At 33.8% G+C, this 13,673-nt stretch overlaps 1 protein-coding gene across 1 annotated transcript; it reads left to right on the forward strand.

The window, feature by feature from the left end:
• Window positions 1-429: 429 nt before the first annotated feature.
• On the forward strand, window positions 430-1,911 carry LOC106298582 (protein YLS3-like). The gene is made up of 3 exons (XM_013734721.1): window positions 430-848; window positions 1,334-1,438; window positions 1,619-1,911. Exons 1-3 carry the CDS (start codon window positions 512-514, stop codon window positions 1,765-1,767), a joined length of 591 nt encoding a protein of 196 aa, XP_013590175.1. The 5' UTR covers window positions 430-511; the 3' UTR covers window positions 1,768-1,911.
• The last annotated feature ends 11,762 nt before the right edge of the window (window positions 1,912-13,673 follow it).

A 13,673-nucleotide genomic window follows, 5' to 3' on the forward strand; every position in this document is an offset into this window, starting at 1 on the left:
AAAACGATGTTCTTAGTTAGTTTTTTTTTTTTAAACTTCGATTTAGTTATGTTAGAGAAGAGACGGTTTGGTTTCTATTGTGGTGGTGATGTGTAATTTTAATTACTGATGTGAATTATATGTTTAAAAGTAATTTCAATTAAAAAAACTAACCAAAGGCCATTAGAGTCATTTACTATGGATGTCCAAACATTCTATTCATTTTAAAAAGATGTTTAACATTCTGGTAATAAACCAACTTTTGTTATATATTCTAGTAATTTTCTCTTTGTTCATTTATTCTCTCCCAAATGAATTGCTTGTTTCTTTTTGAAAATGGTAAGCCGTAATAATTAACACTCCAACAGCTATAAATGTGAAAAAGTAATAAATTCTCATCACCCAACCAATACATCAACACTTACATCGTATATATAAAGACGGTATCACACCTTTCTATCTATCTAAAAGTGAACAATCAACAGATACATATATACAGAGAGAAAGATCACAAAAATATATATATCGAACCATGGAGCAATCAACGAGATCCCTAATCATAACCATCGTTATAACCTCCATGTTGGCCGGGTTTGGAAGCTCAGATCTGGATCAAGACAGAGAAGAGTGTACGAACCAGCTGATAGTACTCTCACCGTGTCTCACCTACGTGGGTGGAAACGCAAAAGCTCCAACAAAAGATTGTTGTGGAGGTTTTGGTCAGGTTATAACACAGAGTCAGAAGTGTGTTTGCATATTGGTCAAAGACAAAGATGATCCTAATCTTGGCCTCAAGTTTAATGCAAGCCTAGCCGCTCATCTCCCCACTGCTTGTCATATAACGGCTCCTAACATCACCAAGTGTATTTGTAAGTCTCACACTTTTTCTTTTTAGTTTTTTTTTGAACTTTTTTTTTCTTTTTAGTTCTTTTTATCTAAGCCTGGAGATCGCGTACGTATACAAACAGGTAGTCCACAGTACAAGTACAATTTTATATCAATTATTAGTTAATTATATGAAGAATTCTTCATTTTGTTGTTATATCATAAGGAAATGAAAATAGTTTGTAGTAATTTGTAACTATTATGAATAGGTACATAAAGTTTTAGTGAGGATATACCGTTCATATTATTTTGTTTATTTATTATTTTTAATTAGATTACATATTATTCATTTCAGTTGTTATATCATATGGAAATGGCAGTATAGTTGATGCTATTTAATGATATTTTCTTTATATATATAATGAATCACGATTTTTTTATTGAAAGTAGTTATGAGTTGTGATCATTTAAAGTTAAATTTAGCTTTTCTTGTAATCTAAAACGTGTTTGTATTTCATTTTATGGGAAGCGCTTCTGCATTTATCTCCAAACTCGACATTGGCTAGAGAGTTTGAGAGCTTAGGAAGGCTTGAAGCAAGCGCCAACTCTGCACCTCCTTCACAAAATGTTAAAGGTAACTGAAACTAATAAAACTTGCTCTTTTAAATTAATTCAGTCAACAGTACTATCTAATTAAGCACACTTTGTGCTAATCACATGATCATAAAGATGGGGCAGGAGGTCAATAACTACGGATTATCAAATGTACTGATTCTACAATTTTGGCTTTTTTTGTGTGGGTATATATATAAAGATGGGGCAGGAGGGGGAAAAGCTGAATCAGTGAAGAGTGATGGAGGAAAGAAAAAGAAGAGTTGGTTGGCTGTTGAGCTTTTAATATTTGCTCTTTTCTCTCATCTTCTTTTAGTTATCTCTTCGTTTACCTCTTCCTCCTTTATTTAATGTAACTTTGCTTTCAATATCTTATATTAATGTTCTCAGTGACATAAAAAATATATTGTATGCATATGATTATGCATGTACATGATTGAAAAAACTTAATGGCTTAAGTGTTTAAATTGTAATAACTAAAAATATATTTTAATCTTCCTCTCTTCAAGTTGTTAGTAAGCTTTTTCTTATTAATCGTACTGTTTAAAATTATTTTAGGAACTTTTTACAGCTTATTGAAGTTCATTATGATTTGGGAAATTTGTCCTTATATACATAAAAAACCTCAAATTCAGTAAATAACTAGAACTTCCCCCTATCTCCTGTTATTTCGCAAATTAAGCCCTTATAATTTTATGCAAATATAATATTTGGGTTCCCCATTGAGGATTTATATAACTGAATGACAGCCAGTAAGGATTTATAAAACTGAATGATCAGCCCGCTAGGACTACGGTTCAGTGTTAATGACACGGTCCAAACTTGTCACACTACAACAAACGAGCTTCGCTGGCGACCCAAACCCGTCACACTAATAACAAATTAGCTTAAAGAAACTGAAATATATACTACTGGAAACAATTTTTTTTTATAAAAAAGAATGAAACAATAAAATGTTGATTTACTAAGAAAACATATAAGCAAATCCAAAAGCTTTTTAACGATATTGTTTTTATCATACTTTATATATGTAACCAAAATATAAAAATGATGTGAAACAACAGCTTAAATAATAGATATTAAACTGAAAATAAAGTATATCAACCTCACTCTTTTTGATTATCCATTTTCAAATTTTCATATTAATTAACTGAAAATTAAATGCGTATGTTCCATTATTAAAAATATCACTCTACTCTATATATCATACAAAAAAATGTTTACTAGATTTTTCGAATTATAGACTAAGACTTGAGATTTACAATTCCACAGAAAACAAAATGTTAATAAAAAAAAGCTACAATCTGTGACAGAAAAAACAAAAAACAAAACAAAAAAAAGCTACAACAATTGCTATATAAGTACTAACAAAGATTAACAACACAAGAAGATGGGTCATGTCTTCTTCTTACTCTCTCTCTATCTTCTTACTCTTGTATGACTGTGAAGACCAGACATAAGTTCTTCGCCTCTGTAAATTCATTATTCTTTCAGTGATGACAGTAGTGACGAAGATTCTCTCTATTTGAAACAATTCTTGAGCCAGTTAACAAGAGTTACTTTGCTTCGTCTTCTCTTCTTGGACTCTCAATGTGGCTTGTTTCTTCTCAACATTCTGTTCGGGCTCTATTGTTAACTCTTCTTAGTCAGGCTTGAAGCACTTGGCAATGCACAATATGGCTTTTGACAGTTCTTCCTGCTATACTCGACCATATCTGGATTCAAAACATCAACCGTAGTCGGTGTCGTGCGAAGGTTTTTGGAGGCCTTAAGACGAGTTAAAAAAAATTTTACATGATATTTTTTTTGAAAATAGTTCTATTTAAATTCGAATTATATAAAATATTTTTTGAAAAAACACACATATATATATATATATATATATATATATATATATAACACTAAAAAGTTTTGATTTATTATCTAAACATTTTCAAAGTTTTCTGCACCCGACTTTTATAAACTAAAAAAATAAAATAATGATCAAAAGTAGGAATTCATAATATAAAAGCAAAATACAAATTTTGGATTAAAATATTGGTCACTATTAAAAAGATAAATCTTAGCATTTAAATTAAATACAGTAAACTACATATTCAAAATATTATAATTTTTAATCAAATTCTATAAATATATAAAATAAATCTAACTCATAACATATACAAAGAAGATAAATGTGGATCAAATATTTGTAGTTAATTAGAAGTAGAATCTTTATAGTTTTATATAAAATATAGTAGAATTGATCATAAATTAGTTATTTTAAACAGATGTGGAATTTAGAATCAAATAATAATAAAAATCTAACTAAGAAAATATATTAACTACCATGTAAAATTTTTTTTTTTTTTGTAATTAGAGGTTCTAAAATTTTTACAAAATTTGGGGACCCTAATCAAATGCCTTTTTCAATAGGCCGTAAGCACGGCTCTGGCCGCACTCATGCTCATTATCAATAGAAAACACATATAAATTGTAAAGCTCTCATTTGATCATCAATAACTATATATGAATACGACTCGTACTATCATCACAAAAAGACCAAGTAGCCCAACAAAAATATCAAAATGTTAGTATTATCTTTTGTAAATAAAAAAAAATAAACATATTGAGCGTGTTTAACACGGACATTATTCTAGTTAAACAATTAATTTAATCAGATAACGTTCCATTTGATTATTATTATTATTATTATTATTATTATTATTATTTTATTGTTTAGAAGAAAGAATCCAGGAGCATTCCATTATTTCACGTCATTTCAAAAAAAAAAACCATTTATCTCCTTCTTATTATTTGAAGAGAACTTTTATAAATAAACATTGAGAAATTTTTGGGTTCACTCCCTAGGGTGAATTTTTAGATTTACCAACCAATAGTGTTTGAGTATTTGATATTTGATATCTTTTAAAAAATGAAACAAAATTGAATTTCCAAATAAGATTATATTTTTTAATTAAAACAATAAAAATACATAAAAATAGTTACAAAAATAAATAAATAAATATTGTTAAACCGTTAGCAAAATACTAAATCCTATACCCTAAATCCTAAACTCCAAACCATAAATTATAAATCTTAAATCTTGGATAAACTGTAAACCATTGGAAAATTTTAAACCCTAAATCATACATTAAAACTAAATCTTAACAACACTAAACCCTAAACCCTAACCACTAAACCCTAAACTCTTGGATAAACCCTGAACCCTCGGATAAATCATAAACCCTAAATCAAAAATATTTAAAATTAAACCCTAAAGTTTTTATTTATCCAAGGGTTCAGAGTTTACCCAAAGGTTTAGGGTTTAGTGATTAGGATTTAGGGTTTAGTGTTATTAAAATTTAGTTTTTAATGTATGATTTAGGGTTTAAAATTTTCCAATGGTTTACGGTTTATCCAAGATTTAAAGTTTATAATTTAGGGTTTGGAGTTTAGGATTTAGGGTATAGGATTTAGTATTTTGCTAACGGTTTAACAATATTTATTTATTTATTTTTTGTAACTATTTTTATGTATTTTGAAAATATAATCTAATTTGGATATTCAATTCTATTTCCTTTTTTAAAATATATCAAATATGAAATACTCAAACACTATTGGATGGTGAACCTAGAAATTCACCCTAGAGGGTGAACCCAAAAATTTCTCATAAACATTGACCTCATATGTGATTCACAAGTTTGTCATTACTTATGTGTCAACACTACAATCCACCTTATATCTTTTTTTGAATAGCCCTCTTTAGCCTAAACTAATTATATGTTTCATTTTATGCATCTTTATTCTAAGCATCTTGCCTAATATCCTAACCGCAAATCTTAACCGAACAATGTGTATCATGTACTTTTAAAGGAATGTATATCGACAGTATTATGGAAATGAAACATGTGATTATACAACATATCATAAATCTTATTTTTTCTTTCGTATGATTTTCGTAATTTATATTATATAATATAGTATAAACGCACTAACATATACTATGCTGAATAATTTTTTTTATAAATTTATGATTTGTTGTATAATCGCACAAACATATACTATAGTCGCACAAACATATATGATTTGTCGTACAATTACACAAATCGTATATGATTTGTTGTATAATCGCACAAACATATACTATAGTATAATCGCCAAACATATAGTATTAATTGTTTTAATTTATATTATATAATATATTATGAAAATATTTCCAGACACTTATTGATTAAGCTATATTTCCTTAATATAGGATAACTCAAAATCAAAGATTGAATGCTCCGATTCAAAATATTCATTAAAGTTGGTTATGTAAGTTGTGTCAATCATATATTTTCGGGATGATTGCATTTCGAGTTATTTTGGTATGTAACAAAATCAATAAGTGTCCCTTGCAAACAGCGAAGTTATTTGTGTTATTTTGATTATGGGAAGTAGCATGTTTTCTTTCCAATTTTACAAAAAAAATATTCGGTCTGATTGATCGTTAAACTATATGAACGTAACCTAAGAAGTTAAATCTTTATGGTCAAATATCCGATGCCATATTTGATCCAAATTTTTGAATTATTATGGATGTTGACCAATTAGGGATTTATTTTCACTTCATTTTAAATAAACCCAAGGGAATTTCTTTTATATGGAATCAACCCAAGAATTTAAATAAATTGCGGATTTGATGGTGATTTTGAATATCAAATCCAATAGATCTTGGTTTCTATGTTTAATTGATTCTTTTTGTTAATTTAAATTTGACAGTAATTTATGCAATAGCCAGAAAATAGGAAACTGATATATGCAATGCAATGCTCATAATGCATTTTGGTTTCGGTTAATATAGGAAAGTTACTATAAATTTATTTAAATTCTCTTGGATAATTAAAAATCACACACTAAATTTTAGGAATTTACTTGATAAACATTATTAAACAAGTTTCTTAAAGAATAAAAAAATCTAACCAATTACACAAGTTTAAAACATTTACTTCGATTACACCTAATCAATTACACAAGTTTAAAAAAATCGAAGCTTATCTTCTATAAACATGCACAATATTCTTCAATCTTTCATTATATAAAATGAAATATTCGTGACTATAACTTTTACCTTTTAAATATTTGTAGATTAAAAGTTCTAATTTCTATTTAGTCCATTCATTATGCGCATGGCGCGGATACCAACTAGTTTAGATAGTAAACCATTGACTCTTGACAGAAGAATACTCACAGAGAGTAAAAAAAAACATTTATTTTAAGTGATTTACGTAAAAGCATTTATCTACCGGTGGCTGTATCATGATGGAGCTTGGTGTTGGAGGAGGGTTTTAGCCTACTCACATCTAATCAGAGAACCCGGTCCAATATCATTTAAGATTGGAAAGAAGACAACAGGTCCGTAGAGGTTCAAGGTTCAGTTTGAGCTCAAGAAATGACTCATGCCGAGCTGACATATTTTAACTAAAGTGTAACAGAGGTCAAAGCAGTAAACACACTCATAAAAAACGCCTGATATTCACCGGAAATCACGTTGCCGTTACGATCCACCTGAGACACACCTATAAAAAGAGAGACAAAGGACAAGAAGATGGGGATCCAAAAATTTTAGAGCAAATATATACTTTCAATACAATCATACTTTATTGTTTTGAGATACCCTACGTATTCATAGCTGCATTCTATTGGTATTATCAATAAAACATACATTTTTATATGAAATTATCAATTTACAGAATTTTATTAAATTTCTTCTTACCCTAATTTTTTTGTGGATTTTGAGATTCATCATTTGAGACTAAAAAGAGGAAGGACTCAACATAAAACTCTTAGAAGATTCCGACGTAAAACTCATACCACAATAGCTAAGAAAATAGATGAACTTGTAAACAATTCAAAAACTTAAATAGGAGTATTATTTTTATCGCAATTCATATCCTTTTATTATTAAAAGAGGAACAAAATAAAAAAGAAACCTTGAATTTGTAACATATTTACGGCGTGCCATTAGCTGACGTGTCACGATGATAAAGCTTCTCAGCCTCCATTTAGAAATACCCATGCTCACCTAATGTATTTACAAATAATGCCATTGGACTTACTTCAAACCATAAATGCAGCGAGCCTTATAAATATTTATATATCTGATAGTATTGTGATAACTCCCATGAGCTGGCACACATATGACTGAAGACCTATATTTCCTTATTTAATTCTCAACAGCAGTTGAACATATGTATCTCGAACGTGTCCTATATAACAAAGCCATGAAAAGAACATATTCTGAATAAATGGAAGTTCGTTATAAATCATATTGTGGATGTCCATAACCGGCCCGATCCATAACCGGTCCATTGTTAGAAAGAGAGAGAGTCGGCCGTGAGTCTAGAGGAGAGAGAGTCGGCCACCTTTTCATTTTTCTTCTTAGATTATGATTTGTACTCTTTCTATATTTGTATTTCCTTTCTAGTCTTTATATTATTCTATGACGGTGTAATTCCCTATATATAAAGGGCTCCTTATGTTTATGATTAATAAGAATATACAGTTTCTATTCTCTAGTTTTTACAACACGTTATCAGCACGATTACTCTAAGAACCCTAAGCTAAAAATCCAAAATCGAAAAACCCTAAAACCCTAGCCGACGAACCCTAATCCCGATCGCGAACCTTCCCGATCCAAGCTTCCTCGCATCCCGATCAGTTCCAGCTCACGGCGATCTCAGCTTGGACAGCTACGTTCCGGATATCAGCTTCAACCTGTTCACGTCCTGATCTAAGCAAGAACAGCTCGCGTTCCCGAAGGACAGCTCGCGTTCCCGATTCAACAGACGACGTCTCAGCTCATTCCAGCTAGTTCGCGTTCCCGATCAGCAACGTCCAGCTCGCGTCTCTTCTCATTGGTGGTCCATTCAACACATCTGAGGTTAAGGTAACTCGAAACCCTAATGATCAATCATTGAACCCTAAATCGAATTTTGATTGCTTGATATGAATTGAAACCATAAAACCATAACCCCTAATTTGAAACCTTAATGGTCTTGAATAGAAACCTTAATGATCTAGTGATCAAAATCGATTTCCTAAACCCCAATGATCTAATGATCAAAATCGAAACCCTAATACTTTAAATCCCTAGCCGCATGCATGCATAATGCATGTTATGCATAAAATCGATCCAAACCCTAATTAATATTTGAAATTGAAATTGATTGTTTTGATTGATTGAATATGATCACATAGAAATCGTTTGCTAGGATTGCTAAACCCATACTTGAATTTGGTTGATTGAATTGATGAACCGATTGAATGTTTTGAGAATAAGGAATCGCCTAGGTTAATTGTTCTCATCCTGTTTAAGACTTAACCTGACCAGCTTTGTTCATATGTTTAAAACCCTAATTGCATTAAATATGATCCGTTAAGTTGATAGTAATTAACACTTTGATGCATTGCTTGATTGCTTGATCACTTAGAAACCGATTGCTAAGATGTATGAACCGATTGCATTAAGATCATATAGAAACCGTTTGATAAGATTGTTCGTACCTTGTCTTGGCCGTGCGGCTTATCTTGCATCATACTTGTATGAACTGAATGCATCATATCCGTTTGGTCGAGTGACCAATTCGCATTACATACCTGATTGTCTTGTATAATCATAAGAACACTAAGAACATTATAATCTTTAAAGATCTAAATTATAAAACATATGATTTCAGATGTCAAAAATCAACAACTTGGATTTTGCTGCCCTCAATCTCTCGGGAGATAATTACTTGCAATGGGCATTGGATACTAAGATTATCCTGAAATATCCAAGGGACTCGGTGAATGTATCACCAAGGACAATAATGCTAGTGAGAAAGATAGATACATAGCTATATTGATTATACGACATCATCTTATTGAGAGTCTCAAAGATCAGTATTTGACTATTGGGAATCCTCTAGACCTTTGGACAGAATTGAAAGTAAGATATGACCACCAGAGAACGGTGTTATTACCAAAGGCTATGTATGATTGGATGAATCTCAAGATCCAGGACTATAAGTCCGTGGACGAGTATAAGTCAGCCCTATTTAAGATTGTTTCGAAATTGAAACTGTGTGGCGAGGATATAACGGATAAGGATATGCTTGAGAAAATTTTTTCCACCTTCCACACAATCAATGTGTTGTTACAACAACAATATCGTGAGAAGGGCTTCACGACTTATGCTAATCTGATCTCTTGTTTATTGCTCGCTGAGCAAAACAATGAGCTGTTGATGAGAAACAGTGAATTGAGACCACCTGGATCAACCTCATTACCTGAGGCACATGCGGCTGTAGAGCCTAAGAAAGAATCTAACCACGTCCAGAGCAATGGCCAACACGGCCGTGGCTGTGGGAGATGGCAAGGATGTGGTCGTGGCCGAAATTATTTTGATCGAGGCCGAGGCAACTATAACTCTTATGGCCGTGGCCAAGGAAACTCGTTTGGCCGAGGTCATGGCCGAGGCCGTGGTACTTCTTTTAAGCCACAAAACTCGACCAAATCCGTGTGCCATAGATGTGGTATGGGCAATCATTGGGCTAAGACATGTAGGACTCCCAAACATCTTGTTGACCTCTATCAAGAGAGTTTGAAAGGGAAGAATCCTGAAGTCCATATAACCTATCAAGATGGTGAAGATGATTTCAATCATGAACGAGACGATCTTATGGATTATGAAACTTCAGATTGTCTAAAAGAATGAAGTTGAATTCGACATCTAAACTTTTGTGTTCTTTACTCCTGTGCTTTATATGTTTTGTTTTCCTTAAACTTGTTTTATTAAACTTAATGAATGAATGATTTTTATATGAAGTCTTTAAAGTATCATTCTATAAATCTTGTTTTGAAGAATGAACGATGATATGGATATATTCGTGGTGGACAGTGGGTCAAGCCACACGATCTTAAGAGACAAAAGATACTTCATAAATCTAACCCTTAAAAACGCCAATATAAATACCATAGCAGGTATAGCCGGCCTAATAGAAGGCTACGGCCAGGCAAACATATTGTTGCCTTAGGGTACGCATCTAAAGATATCTGATTCATTATATTTACTCAGCTCAAAGAGAAGCCTATTGAGTTTTAAAGATATCCGAATGAATGGCTTCCATATTGAGACTAAGGGCGAAAGAAACAAAGAGTTCCTTCAGATTATTGAAATCTCCCAAGGCCATAAGAAAGTCTTAGAGACTATACTTGCGCTCTCTGCTGGCCTTTACTATGCTAAAGTCGGTATGATAGAAGCCAATACCACATTAAACAGAGTGGCCACCGAGAATTCTACTCTTTGGCACGACCGGCTCGGCCATCCTGGTTCGACCATGATGCGAAAGTTGATAATGAACACTAATGGCCATACATTGAAAGAAAAACGAGTTGTTCCTAAGAATCTAACGTGTGTAGCATGTTCACAAGGGAAAATCATCGTTAGGCCATCACCAGTTAAATTGACTAAGGAAACAATAAACTTTTTGGAAAGAATACAAGGAGACATTTGTGGACCAATACACCTACCTTGTGGGACGTTTAGATATTTCATGGTTGTCATTGATGCGTCCACGAGATGGTCACATGTATGTCTTCTGTCAACCCACAACTTGGCGTTTGCGAGGTTGCTTGCTCAGATAATTTGATTACGAGCTCATGTTCCAGATTTTCCTTTAAAGACTATACGTCTTGATAACGTCCCAAGTGTTTAATGATTATTGTATGTCCATGGGGGTAAGTGTGGAACACTCTGTGGCACATGTACATACACAGAATGGCTTGGCCGAATCATTTATTAAACATATACAACTAATAGCTAGACCATTGCTTATGAGATCAAAACTTCCGGTCTCAGCTTGGGGACACGCCGTCCTTCACGCGACTGAACTCATACGCATCAGGCCATCTAGTGAACATAGATATTCCCCATCACAATTGCTTACGGGTCATGAGCCAGACGTATCCCATCCTAAGACATTTGGCTGTGCCGTTTATGTTTCAATTGCTCCACCACAGAGAACAAAGATAGGACCTCAAAGGAGGATGAGGATATATGTTGGATATGATTCTCCCACGATTATTAAGTACCTTGAGCCAACTACGGGTGATTTATTTAAGGCCAGGTATGCGGATTATCATTTCGATGAATCCGAACATTCAACATTAGGGGGAGATAATAATAAGCTGGTAAAAGAAATTACATGGAATCAAACATCCTTATCTTGGCAAGATCCTTGGACTCAAGAATGTGATTTAGAAGTCCAAAAGATAATACATTTACAAAGGCTAGCTAATCAATTGCCAGATTCCTTTGCTGACCCGAAAAGAGTGACAAAGTCGTATATACCAGCTGCTAATGCACCAATTAGAATTGATGTTCAAGACGGACACAATCAAGTTGCTACAGAGTCTAGACAACGTTTGAAACGTGGTAGACCAATAGGTTCCAAAGATAAGAACCCTCAGAAAACAAAGAAATGTGCTGAATCCGAGGCCGGAACACCAGACATGGCCGCGGCCGATCCTACCCGAGATGTGGCCACGTCCGATCCTAGACATGGCCGACGGTCCTGATGTGCCTAAAACGGATGCTTGGGATGCCAAGCTTCATGATACTGAAGGTCCTGATAATAATGAGATCTCAAAAAATTATGTCTTGTCTGGGATACAATGGAACAGAAAGAATGTCGACATTGATGATATATATGCATACAAGGTAGCACTTGAGCTCATGGATTTAAACGAGGATCATGAACCCACGTCTATTTATGAGGGCACTCAACGATCAGATTGGATCAAACTGAAAAAAACTATAAACGTGGAGTTAAATTCTTGTAAGAAAAGGGATGTCTTTGGTCCACTAATTCAAACACCTTTTGAAATCAAACCAGTTGGATATAAGTCGGTCTTTGTGAGGAAAAGGAATGAACATGGTGAAATTGTGAGATATAAAGCACGGCTTGTTGCACAAGGATTCTCACAGAGACAAGGAATAGACTATGAGGAGACATACTCCCCTGTGGTGGATGCTACTACTTTTAGATTTCTAATAAGTCTGGCTATAAGAGAGAAATTAGACTTGCGGTTAATGGATGTAGTAACTGCATATTTATATGGTCCACTGGATAATGAGATATACATGAAAGTACCAGAGGGTATTGAGTTGAAAAACAAAGCAAGTTCTCGAGAACAACATTGTATAAAGTTGAACAAATCACTTTATGGATTGAAACAATCAGGTCGAATGTGGTACAATAGACTAAGCGAGTACTTAGTGAAAGAGGGCTATAAGAATGAACCGATCAGCCCGTGTATATTCATAAAGAAATTCGACAAGGGCTTTGTGATCATAGCAGTGTATGTTGATGGCCTGAATATCTTAGGAACCTCTGGAGAAATCTCCCAAACAGTTGAATATCTTAAGAAAGAATTCGAGATGAAAGACTTAGGAAAAACTAAATTTTGTTTGGGATTACAGATTGAGTACATTAAGGATGGAATCCTTGTGCATCAAATGACATATACAGAGAAAGTACTCAAACGATTTAACATGGATGAGTCTCACCCATTGTCTAGCCCCAAGGTCGTGAGATCTCTTGGTTTGGACACAGATCCTTTTGGTCCTAAGAAGGACGATGAAGAAGTCCTTGGTCCCGAAGTGCCATATCTCAATGCCGTAGGAGCTTTAATGTATCTGGCGAGCCACACTAGGCCAGACATATGTTTTGCAGTGAATCTATTGTCTAGATTTAGCTCATGTCCGACCCAAGGCACTGGAATGGGATTAAACATATTCTTTGTTACCTGCAAGGAACGAAAGACTTGGGTCTATTTTATACTAACCAAAACAAAGAAGGATTAGTTGGTTTTGCTGATGCAGGTTATCTCTCGGATCCACACAATGCTCCGATCGCAGTCAGGCTATGTCTTTACACATGGTGGAACAGCCATATCATGGCGTTCCATGAAGCAGACGATCGCGGCCACTTCATCAAATCATTCGGAAATCTTGGCCATTCATGAGGCCAGCCGCGAATGTGTATGGTTAAGGTCCATGACCAACCATATCCGAGTCGATTGTGGGATGACCGAAGGCAAGGACGCACCAACCGTGATGTATGAAGACAATGCAACATGCATTGCTCAGGTTAAGGACGGCTACATCAAAGGAGACAAGACGAAGCACATACTACCTAAGTTCTTCTTCACGCACGAGCTACAGAAAGCCGGCGAGGTCCAAGTAGTCCAAG

Source organism: Brassica oleracea, chromosome C6 (assembly GCF_000695525.1).
Source record: "Brassica oleracea var. oleracea cultivar TO1000 chromosome C6, BOL, whole genome shotgun sequence".
Classification (NCBI taxonomy): domain Eukaryota; kingdom Viridiplantae; phylum Streptophyta; class Magnoliopsida; order Brassicales; family Brassicaceae; genus Brassica; species Brassica oleracea.